This window comes from Siphateles boraxobius, unplaced genomic scaffold (genome assembly GCF_051911475.1).
Source record: "Siphateles boraxobius isolate OS27281-9 unplaced genomic scaffold, OSU_SipBor_1 7, whole genome shotgun sequence".
Taxonomy (NCBI): domain Eukaryota; kingdom Metazoa; phylum Chordata; class Actinopteri; order Cypriniformes; family Leuciscidae; genus Siphateles; species Siphateles boraxobius.
Genome location: NW_027509197.1, coordinates 15,915,538 through 15,939,716, shown reverse-complemented (window position 1 = coordinate 15,939,716; position 24,179 = coordinate 15,915,538). Strand labels below are relative to the sequence as shown.

Sequence of the window (24,179 nt, the reverse complement as noted above, 5' to 3'; positions counted from 1 at the left end):
TAAACTTCCGATTCATTTCAAGAATCTTAAAGAAAAAATTATCACACTATTACAACGGTAATTGGTAATATTACAACGGTAATATTACAACGGTTTGCCAAATTGAGCAGCAAAATCAGCATATTAGAATAATTTCGGAAGTAATGATGCTGAACATTCTGTTTTAACATCACAGTATTATTTTAAATATTATTTTTTACTGCATGTTTTCAATCAAATAAATGTAGCGTTGGTGAGCAGAGAGACTTTAAAAAAACATTTGTTACTCCAAACTTTTGAACAATAGTGTATATCTGCATTAAATTAGCCAGCTTTTTTTTAGACATAGCCTGTTATAAACCAGTTGACTCACTTTAAGGAAATGTCGTGTGGCAATAAATAGGGGTGTGTCCTTTTCCTGTGTCTTGGCACACTGCTCAGCCAATGGGGACAAAGCCTCAAGACACAGCTGACTGATCTCTGAGCTCATCCTGCAGTGTGTGTTAAGGAAAAACACTAGACCATAGACACCATAATTCAACAAAAACTCTCAATGAAGTCAGTGAAATCCAACACAATATGCCTAGCAAGCACATACTTCATTAAATAACATGAAAACATAAGTGTAAAGTGACTTTTTTCTGCATACACAAAAACAGCAAGGATACGAGGTCATGCCCAGCTCCAGGGAGCACATGAGACTTTTGAAGAGTTCCTCAGGCAGCTGAGGGATCTTCTCTGGGAAAATCTCACAGATGAAGGTGATGAGCTTATAATACTGGTTACACAGAGAGGGGAACTGGGTACCAGAGACAGATGGAGAGAGTATTTCAGAACAGCAGTGCACCTTTTACTTCAAACATCTGAGTTTGCAATGAACATCTGAATCATTTTCAAAATACAGGTTGAAAGTCGAATTCTACCTTAAGCAAGTCCTGAGACATGAGGGGCAGCACAATATTCACCCCATACAGCACCACATCAGCAGCAGATACGGCCCGTCCAGCACCGGAACTCTGCTCCTGCCCGCGAAACACCTCATCTGCACACATAACACAGTTACTCTTCATCGCACACAAGTTACAACGTGAATAATGTGAATCGTGAATGAGCGCTCGTACCGGTGTCGCTAAAGTCAATGAACTCTTTGGACAGCAGGTTGGTGAGGAGCTCCATGATGAGCAGAAGGTCCTGGTACTGATCCTCCTCTCCGGCCACATCTAGTCTCTTGCGCCCCAGATTGTTCTTAGAGTAAACCTGGAGCAGCGTCAAGCACACCTCGTAGAGTTTCATAGACTTAGTCTGTGGAGAAAGAGACAGGGTGTGTTTAAATTCAAAAAAAAAAATATTGAGGATGTATATACATTGTACATAATGTAAGGCAAATAGTGCATGTGGAAGAATACATCCAAAATGTGAAAAGTGTGGTCACATCAGAACCAATGCAAGCGTGAATGTCTCACCTCCCCCAAGTAGCAGATTTGTTTGTGAGCCACTTCCACAAACACCTCTATGATGAGGTTGACCGTTTCTGGTGAGTTTCTGTAGACCTCCATGAGGCCGATGCAGCTGGACAGGAAGTCCATGAGGAAGCTGAAGAGAGACGCAACGTTGTCAATTTGCGTTGCTTCAGCTATGCCGCACAGAGCTTCCAGAGTGGCCACGATCTCCTGCTTCACGGCCTCCTCTTGACAGATCTGAGCGAAGTTCTCCTGGTTAATGAGGTTCAGGAAGCGCTGCTGGAGTGGATGCAGTACCTGCAGTGCAGAGAGAGTAATGAGGCAACATTTCAAAAACTCCTGCTTTATCTTGTGTTCTCATCAGCAATAATGCTTGGGCTTCCTTCAAAACAATTCTCTAGAATAATTTTTTTCCCTGACCTCAGCCCAGTATTGCTGTTTGGTATCAGAATCCATGTGAGCAAAGCCGCCCAGGACCAGAGCCTTCATCAGAGTCCGCTGGACTGTGCTGGACAGCATATGTAAGGGAGGACTGCGACTGGCAAACTGCTTAGCCAAGTTCCACCAGTTCTCACACTGCACAACAATGTTCGCCCTGAAACGTGAAAGAGGAAGGTTAAGATAAAAACACAGACATACAAGACAAATTTATATATATTGTGTGAGCGGATTTTACTGAACAGCTTAAGGAATGGTTCACCCAGAAATCATGAATTACAGACCTGTATGACATTCAAATGTGTTGCATCGATTTTATTAATGAGATGAGATATGTTAGACATGCCAAGTTTGAATATGCTCATACACCAGCGTTCAAAAGTTTGGGCTCAGTAAAATACTTCTATGCAGCAGGGATGCATTAAATTGATCAAAACTATTAAAAAAATCCTGTAATAAATGAATTAGTTTCCACAAAAAAATGAAGCAGCACAACATATTAGAATGATTTCTGAAGGATCATGTGACACTGAAGACTGGAATATTGGAGTAAATGTATTTAAATAGAAAGCAGCCATTTAATTTGTAATAGTATTTTACAATATTACGGTTTTACTGTATTTTTGATCTTAGCAAAACTTTTCAAAAACATAAAATCTTGTAAACCCAAACCTTTGAACGGTAGTGCATTTGAATGAGATTAAAGAGAGACAATGGAATTTCTTATGGAAGTATTAGAATATAGTAAACGAGTCATGTATGCACTAGACTTATCATGGTGTTTTTTTGTGCTTGACAATACCTAGTTACTATATACTATATGCTTTCGTTTAATGGAAAAGACCTGTATTCTTAAAGGTATAGTTCACCCAAAATTTCTGTCATAAATTACTCACCCTCATATCGTTCCAAATCCATAAGACTTTCGTTCATCTTCAGAACACAAATTAAGGTATTTTTGATGAAATCCGAGAGCTTTCTGAGAGCGTTCCTCATTGGAACGACATGAGGGTGAGTAATTAATGACAGAATTTTTGAGTGAACTAACCCTTTACAGTCTTATGTTAATGGGTTTAGAATGACTTGAGTGTGAAACTATTCCTTCAATGCAAATACTTTTTTTTGTTACGCAGTGCAATTTATAGTTAATTTAATTAACATTTATTCATGTGTTATTTATGCAATCTTAAGTTTAGAATTGACTTTCAGAAGCAAGGCCATAATTCCACCAGCAGGTGGGGCTTATTAAAAACATTTGGTCTAGTCTCAACTGAAGGTACATGAAGACATCAGCACAAACCACTGGCTCCCTTGAGCCTGTCAGTGAGCAGCTGTCCTGCAGAGCGTTTAGCTAATTAGACACATATTTAGCCCTCATACACATTACTCCAGCAGGCAGACACAAACCTCTCTCTCTTCTCCACCAGAGTCACTAGCAGCTCCACAGTGTCATTAGCCAGCTCAGGCTCAGAGCTCCACACTGACAGATTATTGATCACTTTCTCCAACAGATATCCCACAATCCACTGTGCCCCCTCAGTGTCTGCTCCAAACGCTGTGCTGAGGGGCACACTGATCTAAAGAAGAGAAGTCAAAAGACAAACACACAGAAGAAGAGTCAGAAGTAATAAAATGTCACATAAAAATGTCTAGGTTGTGTTCCAGGAATATGTTTGTGATTTCTAAACAGATCCAAACAGAGATCCCAAAAGGCTTTATTCAGACATCGTGCCTGCTGTTTCCACACATCGATCAACTCACTTGGCCGTAGAGTTTCTCGTCCACCAGCAGGTATGTCTTGGCCCAGCGCCGAAGAAACCAGACAATGTCTTTGCCCATCTGAGGACTCAGGAGCCCAGTCAGACTCGCTCGCGTAGCCCGAGATTCCACCTCTGACGTTCTTAGCACCGCCGATAACAACCTGTGACAGAGACGGAGAAATAGAAGTGCAAATCTAGCTAAATATATGAGGCAATTTTCTGCCAGCAAAACAACCTGAAATAGAATGACAATCTGTTCTTTACAGGAAAATGAAGGAAGAAGAAAAACAAGTGTGAGAAATGGCAGAGGGGTTGGAATGGAGTTCATGGTGGTTCTGTCCAGATGCTTCGAGACTCAACAAAGGCACAGAATAACAAACGGTATCATTCCTTCACACCTCCACTGGTAAAGAAAGAGGACACAAGCAAGGGATTATAGCAGCTTACTATCCTGGAAGACAGATATCCCACGCTCCCCGTGAAGTGCAGCACCATAAAATGTTTCACATTGTTTGTGAAGATAAAACCCCACTGACATTTCAGAGCTGTGGGGTTGGTGCCTGTTATTGGGAAACACAATCCCTTGGCCCACTGTCTTTCCAAATCCTCTACAGTCTGCTCGCTTTCACCCACCCATCACCAGCCTACTGTCTCTCCAAATCCTTTGACCTCCACATCGCCCCCCATTCAAATTCTCCATCCCTCCCCTACCCATCAACTGCGTCCTTCCAATCTTTCAATCCTCACCTCTATCCCATTCCACAATTTTGGAATAACTCCATCCATTAAGACCAAATCAGATTACAGGCAGATTTTTACTTACAATACCACTAGGTCTCTATGAGACCCTACCAGTAACCACATAAACAGCTTCTACATCATTAAAATTACACTATTCATTAAATTCACAGTCTGTATCCCATTCCAATCAGATTAAAATCAGATCAAATATCTACTTGGAAATGCCAGGGGAAAAAACCCTGTGTGTGTTTAAGCATAACATGACTCATGATACTTCCCCCTCCAATTTTCTTTGAATAAAATAAAAAAACTAGTTTATTATTATTATTAAGTAATATTTACTTACATATAAAATAAATATATATATATATATATATATATATATATATATATATGTGTGTGTGTGTGTGTGTGTGTGTGTGTGTGTGTGTGTGTGTGTGTGTGTGTGTGTGTGTGTGTGTGTGTGTGTGTGTGTGTGTAATTTAATTAGTTTTATTATTTACATTTTCTATTTCTATACTTAAAACAATAAAAATATAATTGTATAATATTTTATTATTGATTTTAATATAGTTATTATTATTAAATATCAACAACAATAATAATACAACATTTTATATAAAACCAACCTTTAATACAGCAATGAAAGAAAAGAAGAAAAAAATCAATCAACTAGGAAATAGCTTCTGAACACACGCACGACTCCGCGCCCCTAGTGCTCCCCTCTGACCCTGGGCTCTGAGTGGCACCTGGCCTGGCTCTAATTGAATAATGTGTGGGGAGTGGTGTTGCAGGATTGGCTGGCGCCGGCGCCGAAGTCACTAGAGGGCTGCTGTTCGCGTGGCAGGCCTTGCTGGGCACGTGCCAGGGCATTCCCCACTGGGCAAACGAACTGCAGATCAAACGGCCTGTGCTACACCACGATTGCTCCCTCCAGCAGCATTTCTGAGTAATAAACTTTAAACATGAGGAGGCTTAAATGTTAAATCACCAAGTCATTGTTCCCGTAGACAGCAAAATCAGCCAACAGCTGGCTGGTTTTATGACTGTTTCTTATTCTCACCAAGGCTGTAATTATTTAATCAAAAATAAATAATGGCGGTAAATAATGGCGCAAATACCAGTAAATAAATGAGCGCAAACCTTAGTAAATCACCTTGCATGCTTCATTCAAATACTCTCCTCCCATAAATTCTGCGTCCGAATGGGAAACTCAGCCGCAATTACGTCAGCCGCAAAAATAACATTGTCCATGCCTTTTGTGCGCAAAATTTTCACAGCGTGTCTTTAGTAAGTACTGACAGTAGTTTTTAAATGCTAAAAGAAAATTAAGCTGGTTAGTAAATCTGGTCCCAGTCTATTATGAATCTCTGTGGCAAATTTATTAAAGACGACAAATAACTTTTGTACTTAATCTAGAAAGTTGATTCAAGTTTAACATGCGGTGATCAGTGATTTCCTACCCAACTAGATTTTGGAAAAAATACTCTCAAACAACTCCCACAGCCTTCATTGGATTTACCCTAAATTTTGCAAATATCATCTTCATGGTTTTAAAAAGTCAATTAAAAGCTTTTTGATAAATCAAACCACTCGCATATAATTTACATTTGACATGAGGATGCCATACAAGAAGTGAGGGTGTATATTAGTACAAGAGAGTATTAGTAGCAGTGCACAGAATCAGCTTAAAAGTGTTAAAAATAAGAACAAAAAAACTTCTGAATAATATTGCCTGAAAAATTGGAATGAAAGGAAATTATAGCATGATTACCAACAAACCTGAATCTACTTTACAACAAACCTGAATCTTCTTTACAGAGTAATGACACACTGGCACGTTTACTGTGAGGACTCTACCTGATAACGGAGTCTGTCCTGTTGCATCCTGGGATGGAGGTGGCCTTCTCTCCAGGAGAGCCGAGGAGCTGCAGTGTAGTGTTGATATCCACCTCAGTAGAGTGTTTGATAGAGTACTCCATCACTTCTGAAGGTATCAATGGTGTCTCACCCTGAGGGTCATCAGCCAAGAGGTAGCCTGTTAAAACACCATAGGACTTCAGACCAATGACAAAAAGCAAAAATAATGTCCAGTTGTGTATGAATAAACACCGAGGTTCAACCTGACAATAAAATTACCTGAATGAAGGGAAACCTTCATAGACATATGAGGTTAAACATGCTACTCACGTTTGTGAGTGAAAACGAGTAAATGATGACAGAATGTTATTTTTGCGTTAACTTATTCCCTTTGAGGATGACACGGACCTGACACTAATATGAGCCAATGAATGTCTTCGTAAAGGTCATCTAGAACTTTCCGGTCCACTGTGCCTGGGTCTGCAGTTGCCATGAGGTGCTGTTGGTGTCTCTGGAGCTGCCCGTGAAGCCGTGTGACTCTGTCCTCCAACAAACTGAAGACAGATGGGAAATGTAAGGCTCACAGTGGTTGTTTATTACAACAGTTTCTCTGAAGAGGAGTGTGTGTTTCTGTACCCTGTGAGAAGAGGTATACAGTGGTCTGCAGCGATGCGGCCCAACATGCCGATACTGGCCAGCTGATCTGAGAACAGCTCTCTGTCGTCCTCCTGTAGCTCGTTTATTTCTTCCTCTTCATGAGAAGCGACACCATTTGCAGTCTAAAAAGACAAAGCGTATGACTAAAACCATGTGCTGGAGCGGCTGTATTACTTTGGCGGAGGATTCTTTGAGGGAAAACAGTTTTAGACATTTGTTGTGCTTTATGCTTTTCCATTTTAATTAAGATGAAAAGCAAGCCACAAAGTCAACAACAACAACAACAACAACACAATATTCTAAGAAAAGCAACAAATAACCAACAAATTGGAAAGCCAAAGACATTTTGGCAATGTAAACAGATGAGATTTAATATGGTGAGAAAGCTGTGTTTGGATGTGAAGGTGAATAAGCGCAGTTGTTCTGACCAGGTTTCTCGTGCCGTCGGGAGCTGCGAGGTGACACTGGATGTAGGAGTTGAAGACCTGCACAGCGGGCTGGACGAAGCAGCCCCGGGGGAAGTGCTCGTCCTCCTGCACTAACGTCAGCCAGGACTCCAGCAGCTTATCATATGCCTCCATGTACACCATGTCATCCTTATCCAGCTAGAGACAAAGAAACAGATGTGATTTTAATCATGTCACATCCCTTTTCGATATATACACCAAGACCATACGCCCCTCTCATAGAAAAATTTTAAATATTGAATCCAGATTTTTAAAGTGTATATATTATTGTTACCCTGATGTTAAAAAGCTTGAATATGTTAAATAATATTATTTTCAATAGTACCTACAATATGTTTTTGTGTGATTCATAACCCTATACTGAACACTTATTTTAATTACATTTTTTTACAAAAAAATTATTATATATATATATATATATATATATATATATATATATATATATATATATATATATATATATATATATATATATATATATCTCAACTGATAATAATAAGAAATGTTTCCTGGCTTTTTGATTTCTGAAGGATCATGTGAGACTGAAGACTGGGGTGATGACTGCTTAAAATTCAACTTTGCCATCCCAGGAATGAATTACATTTTATAATATAGGAGCCTTGAGAAGCATAAGAGATTTCAAAATAATAATAATAAAAAAATAAAAATCTTCCAAACCAAACTTAATAAATCTTACGAAGAACCAAATCAAGCCCAAACTAATAAAAACATGTGAAACTAAAGTGTCCAGCCCTAAAATATGGGTGTGAAAAAGTACACTCTGATTGAATGGTTTTATTTTTCCTTTAAATACAATAAAAAGACTGCTGCGACAGAGCAGTTCTCTGTATAAAAAAAGAATGAGTTCGAACTTCACAGACCTCGGCTACTCTCTAAAGTGTAGTTGCAGTCCGTTGTTGCACAAATGCAGTACTCACCACCTCCTCCAGGGCGGCGCTGCGACCAAAGGAACACGTAAGCAGAGTGAGACAGTTAATGAAAGAGGCGAAGAGTTCGTTCGGGAGCGCTGTCAGAACGCTTCGGGGAAATGTGCTGATGAGGTTACTGATGATGCTGGAGATACCCACGGCCTCTGAATCTTCTATCTCAATCCTGTCAGAGGGTGAAAAAGACAGAACAATAATGTACTTACAGTGGCAAGCCTGTCCCTTAATGGGTTATCCCACAACTAACCTCAATCAATGTTCTCTTATCTGGAAGTGTGAGATGCAGCATGAGCCTGCAGTGGTCCAGTGTAAAATGCAGATTTTCAGTTTCACTTCTCTGTAATGTCTATAAAGATGTACAGTTTCGCTGATAATCTTTGTCTACAAGCACAAATACCTCAGCTGCTATAAAGGGAGACTTGTGATTTCAACCACAACATCGACCTGCCGTTGTCCTGGCACACTACATGGATTCTGGGAACACAAGGGTTTTTTCCCTCAGAAAGAGCAGTCGAGGTCTGCCTTTCTTTACGCTCCCAACTGCGGCTCTAACCCATATCAGATGGATTTAAATTGTAAGCAGAAGAGTTCAATCACGGCAGATTGGCGGACCTGCCGCATGGTTTTCCGATGATGCAACTGGAAAAATGCTCCAGGAATAGGTGATTACAGAATGGCAGAGACAGAGAGAGGGAGGAGTGGGGAGAGAGAGACCCCGACTCACTACGCCTACTTGTTCTCAAATTCCAAACAGCAGTGTATGAGAGAATGTGTGTTATTTAAAGCTGCAGAGACATCAATCCATCTTTATAGACATTACAGAGAATTTATAATGTGAGGACTTGCACAGGACTATGCCAACAGTGTCAAAACTTAACTAATTTATAATTTTGAGCCCCAGAAAGGACTAAGGCATGAGTGTAAATTTTGCAAAAAAGTTTTAATTTCATTCTATGAACATAAATGGAAAAAATTTGTAGTAGTATTTCTATTTATTTAACCATGCACTTGAGGGGCATTTTTGCCCCCACACTTTAAATATATGGGTTACAGCTTTGATACTTGCCCTGGTAATTTTCTAACCCTGTTATTTGGTAGAACCTCCCTGTCAAGAACATACCTGGGTCATATTTACCTCAAAAATCAAAAGAATGAAATTAATTACATTTTACTTAAAAATAATATATCCTATATTTTTAAGATAATTAAGATGTTTTGCAATGCTGTACTTTTTTTTTTAATCAATGGTCCTAAAATAATAACACAATATAATTTATTTTATGGCTTAAAATGATTGTGGGATGAAATGTGACCTAGGCATGTTTTCATATGTACATTAAACAACTACTATGCAGTGATCTTACAATTCAAAAAAATACATTTGTGAATAGCAAGCACATCAAGCACACAGTGCAGCACATGACTGAAGGTCTCAGATAAACGCACCCATTGATCATGTTGAGCAATCCCTCTACCAGGTGGGCCAGGTAGGTCACCTGAGCGTTCTCATCGGGGAAGATGGGGCCATGCATGGAGGCCAGCTGGGCCAGGCACTGAAGGGAATCCTGCGCCATGTCAGAGTCCTCTCTGATCTTCCTGTGCACCTACAGGACAGAGAAAACAAGAGAGAGACGGGCTGAAACACGTGCCATTTCCTGACTCCTTACGCTGACGTAAACCAATCCTATTTTCAAAAACCCCATAAAAGGAGCATGTCTGGTATCAGATCATCTCTTCATCTCAAATCAAAACTGATTTTCCTGTGAACTCAGAGTAGATCGCAATGGCTTCATTGACTAACTGATACAGACCACACAAAGATCAAGACATCCCACAATGGACCAAACGATAAACTCTCAAAACCGACATCAAAGCAGCTCACCAACAGACTGAAATCCTTCTCCTCAGGAGACATGATATATCATATCAAAAAGAGCATATAAAAGAGAGAACAGAAGCAGTGCAGGTTGGAGAATGTATAAGTGACTGTAGATGTATTCTACAGTGTTAAAACCAGACAGGCCCCCTCAAAGAGTCCAGGAGGAACTGCAGACCGGCCCATGGGCAGCTGACAAAACACACGGGCTGGGGAGCTCATACAGTCTCTCTGAATCACAGAGAAAAGCCTCTCTCATTGACATATAAAAACATACTTTCTCTCCCTCCTCTTTTTCTTCTGCTTTCTCTTACGCACAGATACGCAGGTCTGTCTTCGATTCCTCATCTCACGCAAGTCTCTGAAACCTTCTGCTCAGTGGAATAATGAATGGAGGAGCTCACCTTCGCCAACGGCAAAACTATAGCTTCTTGCCACGGACCAAAACACCTGGCCGCCTCAACCCAAGCCAATCAATCAGATGGACTTCTCAAACACCAATCCAGTCCGAGAGGTTCACGAGGACGAGCGGCATAAAGCGAGAGCTACATGGTCAAAGAGATGGCTAACGTTTCTGAGCGGACTGAATCAAGTCTCCAGCACATATGGTTGTTTGGCACACTCCTTTGCTCCTTCTTTCCTAAATCCCTGGAATCTTACTCTCGCTCGTCTGTCCGCCAGACGTTCTGGTGGAGATGCGGTGCGAAGAGGAGCACAGAGTCGGATGGAGCCCTTTGAATGATCTGGAAGAATGTGGATGAACCTAAAGTGGCATTTCCTCAACACATACCACCTCCTACAGATACACAGATGAACATCAGCCACTGTGCAAAGTGCTAACACACCATTGCACAGCCCTGTCTGCTAGAGCAGTGTGAAATCATCCTCAGAGAGAGAGAGAGAGAGAGAGAGAGAGAGAGAGAGAGAGAGAGAGAGAGAGAGAGAGAGAGAGAGAGAGAGAGAGAGAGAGAGAGAGAGAGAGAGAGAGAGAGAGAGAGAGAGAGAGGAGGGGTGTGGGGGGCAGATGACAGAGAACTGGATAGGGAAAGAGGGAATGAGAGAAGAAAGAAAAGAGTACAAGGCCAACGCTTTGCGAGCAGCATGCGCTGTAAAAACAGCTGCGCTAAAGAACATCCACGCCATGTAAACTATGCCAATCGCCTTGAGTCAGACTATAGTTAGAGTCTGGCAGGGGGCGTCTAAATCAAAACAAGACAAGGTAGCTCTCCGAAATGAATGCGAGAGAGAAAAGAGGCAGGGAGACCTATTAATAGAGAAAAGACAAAGCCTTGTATCTGTCCACGGGGAGGATTAGACCCTCTCCTGCTTTCTATTCTCACCGCTTATTTCTCAAGCCGCATTCAGCGTGTTCAGATCCTGTTACAAAATCAGAGGCTACAATCAATCACCTTACGACAGCGTTATACTCAAAGTGCCATAACAAGCCCTGATTGTGTTTATACCATAAACAAACCACGCACATGCTCTGAGTCAGAATCTGATCTCAGCTTCTAAAACTCTTTGCCAAGCGCTAAACACATGTGGGTGAATCTCATGAAACTTGTCAAGAAAAAAATGTGCGGTCCAAAATAAACTATAAAAGAATGTATACTTACTAAATAAATAATAATAAAAAATATATAATAATAATAATAATTATATATATAAATAAATCGAAATACAATAAAAAGAAAGAAACTGATATTTATTTGTTTTAATTGTGACATTCTCTAATGAATAAATAGCATCATTCTCATTGCTGAAATGCAAATGAAATTTAACATAAAAAAAACAGTATTTACAATAAAAAAATACATTGCATCTAAAAAACGAGTTTATAAAACAAAGAACATAATATATAAATAATTTTTTTAATGTAAAATTTTTAAATACTGTAATGGGAATCACTACTGAGAATAATGGGAATTATTCTTAAAAAAGTACAAAAAAAGTCAAAAGTCTGCACTGTAATAAGAATTTTGGGGAAATGTGCCTAAATGACATGAAAATAAATGACACAGCACAAAAACCTTAAGTGTCCTAAATTATGCTTCATTTTCTGGTAATGCAATATATTGTTTTCGAAATGTGACATGTTTTTCTGAGTTTCACCCATTTTATGAGTGCATAAAAATGTGACTGTTTGTTACTAAATGAGTGAGTGCATGTGAAGATGGAGGGTGTAAGAACAAACCTAAACTAAAACCACAAACAAAAACACCCTTCAGTCGGTTTTGCTGGTAGGAAAATGTTAGCGCAGCTATGGCTTTATTAGGTGCAAAGAGAAAATGAGATTTATTTTAAGTTATGCTTCATTTTCTCTCCTCTGTAAGTGTCCAAACTTCTGAGACACAATCAAAGAGGCAGAGAGAGAGAGAGAGAGAGAGAGAGAGAGAGAGACCTCTTCTAGGACCACCTGAGGGAGGATTTGAGGCTGTTAACAGGGGCTTTGAATCCAGGGTTCAGAGTCTAATCCTGCAGCTCATCTCTGGTCACCTCTGACCCCAGCAGCGCGTGTCTGGACGCCCCCTCGTCTGTTCATGGCACAGCTGAGAAGTGAGGACCAACAGCTGACGGTCCAGCATACACACACAGACACCGCTGACAGGCCGACACACGCACACTCACCCTCCCCTTCAATAATTCACCCTTACGCACACAGATCCCCCTGCATGGACGCAGAAAAACAACAAGCGCACCACACAGCTACAATGAGACTCGTAAAGACACACAGAGGGTGTGACAGCTGACCACTCTTCATCCTTTAACAAAAACATTCCCCACACTCACTGTAAATACCACTAAATATCACATGGCCCAAACAACAGCCCGAGAGACCAGCACAAAACCACTGAACAACATGCTCAGCGTCAAAGAGACTTCACTGAACTCTCATTCTATACCTAATTTATTTTGCATTGTATAAGAGTCATGGTCTAAACACTAACGCAAGTGTTCTGACACATTGAGTTGTGGTGCTATGAATGCTCGAATCTGGTTCGCAATTTTTCCAGGTCTTGTTCACCGTTCCATCTTCACCTATTCTATATTGTACTGTCAATAAAAGTGTCAAGAAGCCAATATTTACAATACCATTCAAAAGTTTGGAATCGTTAACATTTATAGTGTTTTTGAAAGAAGTCTCTTATGCTCACAAAGGCTGCATTTATTTGATCAAAAATACAATACAAACATTAATATTGTAAAATATAATTACAATTTAAAATACCTATTTTCTATTTTAATATTTTGAAATGTAATTTATTTCTGTGATGGCAAAGCTGAATTTTCTGCATTATTACTCCAGTCTTCAGAGTCACATGATCCTTCAGAAATCAGTCTAATAAGAAGATCTGTTGCTTGAGAAACTTATCTTATCATCAATGTTGAAAACAGCTGTGCTTCTTAATATTATTGAGCAAAACCTTAATACATTTTTTTCAGGATTCGTTGAAAGTTCAAAAGAACAGCATTCTTTTTGACATAAAAATAGTTTGTGCCATTATAAATGTCTTTCTTTCCTTTTACTTCTGATCAATTTAATTCATCATTAATTTTTTTAATGTTTTTAACAGTATATATAAATTTCTACCATATTGGATGTTTTCATATTTTACAACACTGAACCAGACACAGCGTTTTGACAACAGTAACATACTTGAATGTCAAAGTTAAATATAAATAAAAATACATCAAATTAAACCATATGTGGTTTGATGTTTGTTATTATAAACCAGTTAAATTCTTAATCAAGTAAAAAATGTTGGATTTAAAATTATTTTTTTATATTTTAGATGACTATCAAGTACACTAACATTTAAAAAGGAAATAATAAAAAAAATTTAATAGGCAAATAAATTACATACATTTTAGAATCCAACATACATGTGAAAAATCAAGCATATATATCTGGTCTTTCGGTACGCTTCAAACCCATAACAGCAAAACCCATAAAAGACAAATGAGACACTTATGTTTGAACAGCCCTTGACCTCCAGGTCAACAGACTGACCCTTGTTAAGACAGATGCACAGTTTGTCGCCAGTTTACAGATTGCAGCCTCGTCTCAAAAAAGGCATGAATGATGGAGCAGCATATTGGCACCTTGTACACTCATTCCTGAGCAGCCGAGTGAAGGAAAGTAACATCTAATCGGGCTGTAGAAACCACCCAAGACTGATGGTGGAAAGTAGAGCATTATTTGGCAGCAGATACCTCAGGGAAACCGTGCAATGGTAATGGAGTAAGAGCGGAACGCTATTTGGCATGTGCATCACTGATGCCGAGGGTAACCTGACGGAATTGTTCCACACATTACGACCTGAGTCTCACAGCCATTAGTTCTGTGAGATGTAATGACCCATTAGACTGAATTTATAATGACTTGAAGGTGTACCGTGCAGAATGCATGCATAACACATGATCTTCTGGAGATAATGGTCTAAAATTTATGCTGCTTTAATATAAAGCACAAAGAAAGGAATTATTTCATTCAGCAGATCAAATATGCAAATAAAATTGGGGAATACTAATCAAACAATATTAACAAGAAAAAAAACATTCACTGCTCTTGACTGGTAGCGTTAATCAGCCATCTGAAACTGAGCAGTAACATCAAAAAGAAACTATGGATAATGATGGTATAAGATAAATATTGGCCATGACAGATTTGCTTCTTAGTACAATTCGAACAGCACTGAATCAGTATTCATGCATATCTAAACAACATTTCAGTGGAGAAATACAATTATTTATTACCTTATTACGTCACATTTTTCCTTGTAATGGTGTCATTATTGCCGTGAGCAACTCACACAAACATAGTAGTCGGAAAATGGTTTGCCCTGGGACAGTTGTGTCACCCGCAAATTCGGTTTCAGATGAAGAGCGCAAATTCACATGTATACACAAGTGCTGAAACTCATCATATATACTGTACCATACACCCTACCATTGAAAAGTTTGGGGTCAATAAAGGTTTTTATTTTAAAGAAATGAATACTTTTATTTAGCAAGGATGTATTAAATTGATAAAAAGTGACAGTAAATAATGTTGCTAATGTTACAAAACACTTCTATTTCAAATAAATGCTGTTCTTTTGAACTTTCTAATCAAAGAATCCTGAAAAAAAAATTATCATGGTTTCCACACATATAGTTTTCAATTGTAATATTATATCACAATATTATTATTACTATTTTGGTGAGCATAACAGACTTAAAAAACATTAAAAGATCTCACTGAGCCAAAACGTTTATTGTGACAGACAGATAGATTTTATTTTAATAGATACACACACCTATATACTAAAATAAATACATGTGATTTTTTTGTGTGCATATTTTTACTTTACATCCCCCCCCCCCAGATAATGAAAGAGCAATGACATGGTAAGGAAAGGGGAAAAGGGAGTAAAAAAAAAAAAAAAAGCAGGTGGTACTCACAGTGAAGAAAAGGTCCATTACTCTGTGGTCTAGAAGAGTTTCCCTCCAGGAATCAGTTGGCTTGAGCATGACATTCTGAGTCGCTTCAAACATGGCAATGTAGTGCCTCCCCAGTGACACCTCAGTTAAGGACAGAACAGACCTTTCAAAGACTCTTGTATTTCTGTCACTTCTCTCTGTTCCTCCTGGTCTACACTAAGAGGAGTATAGAAAACTGATGCAGTGAATTTTCCAGCGTCTGTTTTCTACAGCTCTTTCTCTATCGCTCTTCTACAGCGGCACCGTTCCTACTGTTCAATCGGGCTGTCCCCTCCCACTAAATGTTAACCTCAAAATCTCCCCCTTTCCATATGTAGCCCACTGGGAAAAGTGATGGGGGGGGGGGGGGGGGGGCAAAATGAGACGAGGAAGGAGAGAGAGAGAAAGAGAGTGAGAGTGAGAGAGAGAGAGAAAGAAAAGAAAGAAAGAAAGAAAGAAAGGAGAAAAGCCTTCCACAGGAATGCCTGATCAAAGCCAGTTACCGGCAAAGGCCACGCATTCCTCTGGGCCGGACCCACAGTCACTCCCAGCAGACAAATGCTAGTGCTCTCTCGCTCACACGCACACACACATTACTGTTTCTGCTCATGCCCGCCATATACATAGCCAACTCTAAATCAACATGCACCTATGCTAAATTTTTCATATATCCTAATCATGTTGTTAACAACATGTATTCTTTACTTCAATTAGCTTTTTGTTTCTGCCTTAAATTAAAGCATTGTTAGCTAACTGCATGATTTGTATATGTACATTTCTGAAATCCATAACTCGGACACAGTCACCTCTGACAACAGATCATTCTAAATTGTAATTTAAACATGCATTTTCTGTAATGCTGCTTTGAAATTATATATATTGTGAAAAGCACTATACAAATAAATGTGAATCGAATATATCGCTGCAAATATCAAAGCAAATTATCTTACACCACACAAATACGTGGCGACTCACCTATGAATTCACTATGCAAACACAAGGAAGTGCCAGGTGCTTGACTCATGCTGGAGTGCGTTACATCCCCTTTTCCTGAATCCGTCCTAAGCAGACCTGACTTTATGGCCTCTTAAAAATAGAAAAAGGAGAACTCTGTGTGACCCGTGCTGAGGAGAGAATGGGCCTCAAGAGAGAGCGGCTGGAGTTTGTGTGCTGACCACCAGCGGGCTGATAGCAGCCTGCCACATGAGCACAGGAGGGAGAGACTGACTGACAGACGGACGCCAACGAGCACTGAAGGGGGATAAACCCGCCGGTCATTTAATGTCACTTGGAGCCATTGCTGGAAAAGTGTGCGAGCGTATGAAAAACAGGGAGGGTGACTAAAGACATGACCTCCTGAAACCCAAGCCGGGCTTACTCATAAACGCACATGACTCGTTTCCACCAGTCCTCGTCCCAGCTGCTGAAGACACGAAACACATGACGACCACAACCAGAGATGTGCAAAACTACATGTCAGGAATCAACTAGCCAGAGGTCATGACCACAAGAGGAGTCTATTAGGGGGCATTCACAAAGGTAACGTTATAGTGTTAAAACACAGCTAGACTTAGCTGAAGAAAAAAACAAAAAAAGCAGCCTCAAGATTTTTAAAAGTTAAACTACTGTAAACTTGACATAATGAATGAAAAACACTCATGGTGTAAGATGCATGAGATGTGATGCAACAGCCAAATATATATATATATATATATATATATATATATATATATATATACAGGTCCTTCTCAAAAAATTAGCATATTGTGATAAAGTTCATTATTTTCCATAATGTAATGATAAAAATTAAACTTTCATATATTTTAGATTCATTGCACACCAACTGAAATATTTCAGGTCTTTTATTGTTTTAATACTGATGATTTTGGCATACAGCTCATGAAAACCCAAAATTCCTATCTCAAAAAATTAGCATATCATGAAAAGGGTCTCTAAACGAGCTATTAACCTAATCATCTGAATCAACTAATTAACTCTAAACACCTGCAAAAGATTCCTGAGGCTTTTAAAAACTCCCAGCCTGTTTCATTACTCAAAACCGCAATCATGGGTAAGACTGCCGACCTGACTGCTGTCCAGAAGGCCATCATTGACACCCTCAAGCAAGAGGGTAAGACACAGAAAGAAATTTCTGAACAAATAGGCTTTTCCCAGAGTGCTGTATCAAGGCACCTCAGTGGGAAGTCTGTGGGAAGGAAAAGGTGTGGCAAAAAACGCTGCACAAGGAGAAGAGGTGACCGGACCCTGAGGAAGATTGTGGAGAAAGACCGATTCCAGACCTTGGGGGACCTGCGGAAGCAGTGGACTGAGTCTGGAGTAGAAACACCCAGAGCCACCGTGCACAGGCGTGTGCAGGAAATGGGCTACAGGTGCCGCATTCCCCAGGTCAAGCCACTTTTGAACCAGAACCAGCGGCAGAAGCGCCTGACCTGGGCTACAGAAAAGCAGCACTGGACTGTTGCTCAGTGGTCCAAAGTAATTTTTTCGGATGAAAGCTAATTTTGCATGTCATTCTGAAATCAAGATGCCAGAGTCTGGAGGAAGACTGGGGAGAAGGAAATGCCAAAATGCCTGAAGTCCAGTGTCAAGTACCCACAGTCAGTGATGGTCTGCGGTGCCATGTCAGCTGCTGGTGTTGGTCCACTGTGTTTTATCAAGGGCAGGGTCAATGCAGCTAGCTATCAGGAGATTTTGGAGCACTTCATGCTTCCATCTGATTTCATTTTTCAGCACGACCTGGCACCTGCTCACAGTGCCAAAACCACTGGTAAGTGGTTTACTGACCATGGTATTACTGTGCTCAATTGGCCTGCCAACTCTCCTGACCCGAACCCCATAGAGAATCTGTGGGATATTGTGAAGAGAAAGTTGAGAGACGCAAGACCCAAACCCTCTGGATGAGCTTAAGGCCGCTATCGAAGCATCCTGGGCCTCCATAACACCTCAGCAGTGCCACAGGCTGATTGCCTCCATGCCACGCCGCATTGAAGCAGTCATTTCTGCAAAAGGATTCCCGACCAAGTATTGAGTGCATAACTGAACATAATTATTTGAAGGTTGACTTTTTTTGTATTAAAAACACTTATTTTATTGGTCGGATGAAATATGCTAATTTTTTGAGATAGGAATTTTGGGTTTTCATGAGCTGTATGCCAAAATCATCAGTATTAAAACAATAAAAGACCACAAATATTTCAGTTGGTGTGCAATGAATCTAAAATATATGAAAGTTTAATTTTTATCATTACATTATGGAAAATAATGAACTTTATCACAATATGCTAATTTTTTGAGAGGGACCTATATATATATATATATATATACACACACACATACATACACACACACACACTACCGTTCAAAAGTTTGGGGTCAATACGATTAAAAAAAAAAAAATTACTACTTTTCTTCAGAAAGGACGCATTCAATTGATCAAAAGTGACAGTAAAGACATTTATAATAATGCAATATATTTATTTTTTTAATTAAATGTTTTTCTCTCGAACTTTCAAAGAATCCTGAAAAAAATTAATCACGGTTTGCACAAAAATATGAAGCAGCACAACAGTTTTCAACTGTGATAATAATCATAAATGGTTCTTGAGCATCAAATAATCATCAGAATACATTAAAAACATTAAAAATCTTACCGACCCCAAACTTTTGAAGAGCAGTGTGTGTGTATATATATATATATACACACACATACACATACACTTACCTAAAGGATTATTAGGAACACCTGTTCAATTTCTCATTAATGCAATTATCTAATCAACCAAACACATGGCAGTTGCTTCAATGTATTTAGGGGTGTGGTCCTGGTCAAGACAATCTCCTGAACTCCAAACTGAATGTCAGAATGGGAAAGAAAGGTGATAAGCAATTTTGAGCGTGGCATGGTTGTTGGTGCCAGATGGGCCGGTCTGAGTATTTCACAATCTGCTCAGTTACTGGGATTTGACAAGGGACAACCTTGAGGCGAATGGGCTACAAAAGCGGAAGACCCCACCGGGTACCACTCATCTCCACTACAAATAGGAAAAAGAGGCTACAATTTGCAAGAGCTCACCAAAATTGGACAGTTGAAGACCGGAAAAATGTTGCCTGGTCTGATGAGTCTCGATTTCTGTTGAGACATTCAGATGGTAGAGTCAGAATTTGGCATAAACAGAATGAGAACATGGATCCATTATGCCTTGTTACCACTGTGCAGGCTGGTGGTGGTGGTGTAATGGTGTAGGGGATGTTTTCTTGGCACACTTTAGGCCCCTTAGTGCCAATTGGGCATCGTTTAAATGCCACGGCCTACCTGAGCATTGTTTCTGACCATGTCCATCCCTTTATGGCCACCATGTACCCATCCTCTGATGGCTATTTCCAGCAGGATAATGCACCATGTCACAAAGCTCGAATCATTTCAAATTGGTTTCTTGAACATGACAATGAGTTCACAGTACTAAAATGGCCCCCACAGTCACCAGATCTCAACCCAATAGAGCATCTTTGGGATGTGGTGGAACGGGAGCTTCGTGCCCTGGATGTGCACCCCACAAATCTCCATCAACTGCAAGATGCTATCCTATCAATATGGGCCAACATTTCTAAAGAATGCTTTCAGCACCTAGTTGAATCAATGCCACGTAGAATTAAGGCAGTTCTGAAGGCGAAAGGGGGTCAAACACAGTATTAGTATGGTGTTCCTAATAATCCTTTAGGTGAGTGTATGTATGTCTGTGTATATATATATATATATATATATATATATAAATCATTTTTTTTTCAAATGTATTTATTTATTTTCTTCTGGATATTCACATGCAAAAATTCGTCTTTGGCTGTTCCAGAAACATATATATATATTTATATTTATAATTATATTTTACAGTAATAATACATTTCTGCCTTAGATCGGATGATAAGAAAAAGAGGAAGAAGAAATTATTATTCATTTTATATTTCAAATTGTTGGCACGTCAACAATTTGTGACATGTTCGCAAAATCCTGTGGGATACAGTCACTACATAAAAGTATAATTGTAATTAACTTGTTTTTGTTTTGATTTTTCAATTACCTCAAGAATATATGGAAATAAAGACAGCAGAAAAGAAATAAAGTGTGAAGTTTCCACACAATGAAAATACTTTTTCAGTGGTGGCCACTGCAATGAGCTGGCAATTGTGTCAACCATAGGCGTAATTTAGTAGGAACTGTCTGTATCGGCAAGATACTCCTTCCTCATCACAAAATCACTGAATACATGTATATTTGCAGCTCTGTATAGATTAATGATAGCCTGGCTGATATATTGGCCAGGTCAATTAAACAAAGTGGACACTGAAGTGTGATAGGGTTGTGAAGTTGCAGCTGAATAAGAGCTGAAAATGTTGTGGGTTTAGCTCAGGACTGCAGACTGCATCAGTCAGGAGGCATTCAGCGAACATGATTATGAGAGTGCTGGGAGCTGCCCATTGCCAGAGAGCAGAGGTGGGATGCAAGGATATTAGGAAGCCTGAATATCACATCCTCCCTCTTAAGATTGCCCTTACAGCCCCATGAACGCCCTTCTCCCCCTCATCGGGCACGGGACAGTGGCCTTACAAAGCTTTCCTCACTCGTGCATGTGTGTCAGAGACGAGGGCTGGCACACAGCCATCTCTCTCTTCCATTCAAAGTACCTGAACGACTTAAAGCCTGGCCACACTAGGGCCATGGACAGACACTCAGTACTTCAGACACTGAGGGGAATCACGCAAACCTGTACATGAAAAAAAATGTACTTCCGTCAAGTGGGAGTGTGTCGTGGACAAATGACACACATGCCATGGCCTGGACTACTGAGAGGTGGCGGCACTTTGAGGAAAGCAGAGTCTAAGCGGCTGTCTATCTCTCTCTGACACACACACACACACACACACACACACACACACACACACACACACACACACACACACTTCAAAGCATCCTGAAAAAAATTATCACGGTTTGCACAAAAATATGAAGCAGCACAACAGTTTTCAACTGTGATAATAATCATAAATGTTTCTTGACCATCAAATAATCATATTACAATGATTTCTGACGGATCATGTGACACTGAAGCCTGGAGTAATGATGCTGAAAATTCAGCTTTGATCACAGGAATAAATTACACTATATATACACTATATATTCACATAGAAATCAGCTGTTTTACATTGAAATAATAATTCACAATATTACTGGATTTGTTTTGTATTTCTAATCAAATAAATGCTGAGCAGAAGAGAATTATTTTAAAAACATTAAAAATCTTACCGACCCCAAACCTTTGAACAGCAGTGTGTATGTGTGTGTGTGTGTGTGTTACCACTGTGTGTGTTCTTTTACATTTAAAACGGTGCTTTAATTAGACTGCTGTGAATGCAATAAACATTAGTTGACTAGTCATTCACATAACTCAGACTTGTCAATTTTATAAATATCCAATAATAAACTCACACATTCTGTCCTCTCTCTGTCCTTAACAAATGTGCTCTTGGTATCAAAGAACTATCTCCCCCTCCAGCACCCAGTGGGCAATTAATATGACTTGAAACTATGCAAACACATCAATGCACAAATGGCCGCCCGACATTCCACCCCAGCACTCAATGAGCTGTGTGTTTAAAGGCACACTTATTGAGCCCGATAAGGGCTTGGCACAGGCCTCCTTTGTAAGTGATACGTGACCCTGGTTGGCACAGACGCCAGCTCAGATCTCTTTAAAGAGACACAGAGACACAAAGTCAGCCTGAGTGGGATTAACACCTCACAGAGCTAAAACACACACAGACGCACGCGCACCATCAATCACAGCTCATGATTTAGGACAAACACTAGCACATGCTAACAGCAAAAGAAAATGACACACATAGGCAGAAGTAAAACTACGGTGAGGCAAAAAAAAAAAAGACCATTAAAATTGATGTGAATATATTAAAAGAATGAAACTCTGGGAAATACTGCCTAATTCCTCTAAATTTGTGGCTTCAAGCAGGTGAACTTTATTCATGCTCAGAAAAAGTTTATTTTTTAATGAGCAAAAAGAACGGTTCCTGGATCCGGTTCGGTGTGCGTGATTATTTTGCGATGACTGCTAAGGAGGTTGAGAATGCTTATCACATTATAGCTTGTCTATTATTAATCCAAAAATAAGTCACGGTTAATTTTCTTTCTTAACCCTTGTGCCTCTAAAACATTTGCAGCTTCAGCCCAGTTCTAGGGTTCCCTTGTGCTCCCGGGACACAAATCTAGCCTGCATCACCTCTCTCAATTTTCCTCTAAAGTGAAAAAGTCATGGCTACAAACATAAACACACAAATATAAATAAGTCACTTTATGAAAGGATATGATTGGGTGGAAGAAAGTTCCAGCTGAGCACTTGATTGGCCAGTGCAAGGTAGCGTTGGAACACACAGGACATCTGAGCGTTGAGGTTCTCCCTCCGACTAAACTCCTGCAGGACCTCCATAGTGAGCATGAAGATCTGCATGAGGTCATCCTCCTTATATTTTAAAGTATATTAAATTAGAAAATCATTTTGATTGTAATAATATTTCACAATATTACTGTTATTTCTGCTATATCTTTTGATCAAATAAATGCAGGCTTGATGAGCATAGAGACTTTTTTCAAAAAATTTGGTGTGTATATGTATATTTGAAATACAAAAAACAACTAAAGCTAAATAAATACAACTAATAAATTTAAATTAATTGAAACTATATACATTTAAAAATAAATTAAAAAAAACCTCAAATAATACTACAGGTGCTGGTCATAATTAGAATATCATCAAAGGTTGATTTATTTCAGTAATTCCGTTCAAAAAGTGAAATTTGGATATTATATTCATTCATTACACACAGACTGATACATTTCAAATGTTTATTTAATTTAATTGTGATGATTAAAACCAACAACTAATGAAAATCCCAAATTCAGTATCACTTAATACCATAAAGAGAGGATTTTTAGAAATGTTGGCCAACTGAAAAGTATGAAGATGAAAATATGAGCATGTACAGCACTCAATACTTAGTTGGGGCTCCTTTTGCCTGAATTACAGCAGCAATGCGGCGTGGCATGGAGTCGATCAGTCTGTGGCACTGCTCAGGTGTTATGAAAGCCCAGGTTGCTCTGATAGTGGCCTTCAGCTCTTCTGCATTGTTGGGTAGGGCGTATCGCATCTTCCTCTTCACAATACCCAATTGATTTTCTGTAGGGTTAAGGTCAGGCGAGTTTGCTGGCCAATTAAGAACAGGGATACCATGGTCCTTAAACCAGGTAATGGTAGCTTTGGTATTGTGTGCAAAGTCCTGTTGGAAAATGAAATCTGCATCTCCATAAAGTTGGTCAGCAGCAGGAAGCATGGAGTGCTCTAAAACTTCCTGGTTGACGGCTGCATTGACCTGGAAACTCAGAAAACACATTGGACTAACACCAGCAGATGACATGGCACCCCAAACCATCACTGACAGTGGAAACT

At 39.5% G+C, this 24,179-nt stretch overlaps 1 protein-coding gene across 1 annotated transcript in view; it reads right to left on the bottom strand.

Moving 5' to 3' along the window:
- The window catches only part of xpo4 (exportin 4), a 39,678-nt gene that overhangs the window by 1,935 nt on the left and 13,564 nt on the right, over positions 1 to 24,179 (bottom strand). The window contains exons 6-21 of the mRNA XM_077215220.1: positions 23,042 to 23,195; positions 15,631 to 15,743; positions 9,756 to 9,913; positions 8,301 to 8,475; positions 7,324 to 7,500; positions 6,875 to 7,017; positions 6,647 to 6,792; positions 6,239 to 6,416; positions 3,639 to 3,798; positions 3,285 to 3,454; positions 1,860 to 2,034; positions 1,443 to 1,736; positions 1,101 to 1,281; positions 903 to 1,021; positions 648 to 778; positions 353 to 470 (exon numbers count right to left, since the gene is read on the bottom strand). Coding sequence (XP_077071335.1) covers positions 353 to 470; positions 648 to 778; positions 903 to 1,021; positions 1,101 to 1,281; positions 1,443 to 1,736; positions 1,860 to 2,034; positions 3,285 to 3,454; positions 3,639 to 3,798; positions 6,239 to 6,416; positions 6,647 to 6,792; positions 6,875 to 7,017; positions 7,324 to 7,500; positions 8,301 to 8,475; positions 9,756 to 9,913; positions 15,631 to 15,743; positions 23,042 to 23,195 — 2,592 coding nt within the window. The remainder of the gene's footprint in view (positions 1 to 352; positions 471 to 647; positions 779 to 902; positions 1,022 to 1,100; positions 1,282 to 1,442; positions 1,737 to 1,859; positions 2,035 to 3,284; positions 3,455 to 3,638; positions 3,799 to 6,238; positions 6,417 to 6,646; positions 6,793 to 6,874; positions 7,018 to 7,323; positions 7,501 to 8,300; positions 8,476 to 9,755; positions 9,914 to 15,630; positions 15,744 to 23,041; positions 23,196 to 24,179) is intronic.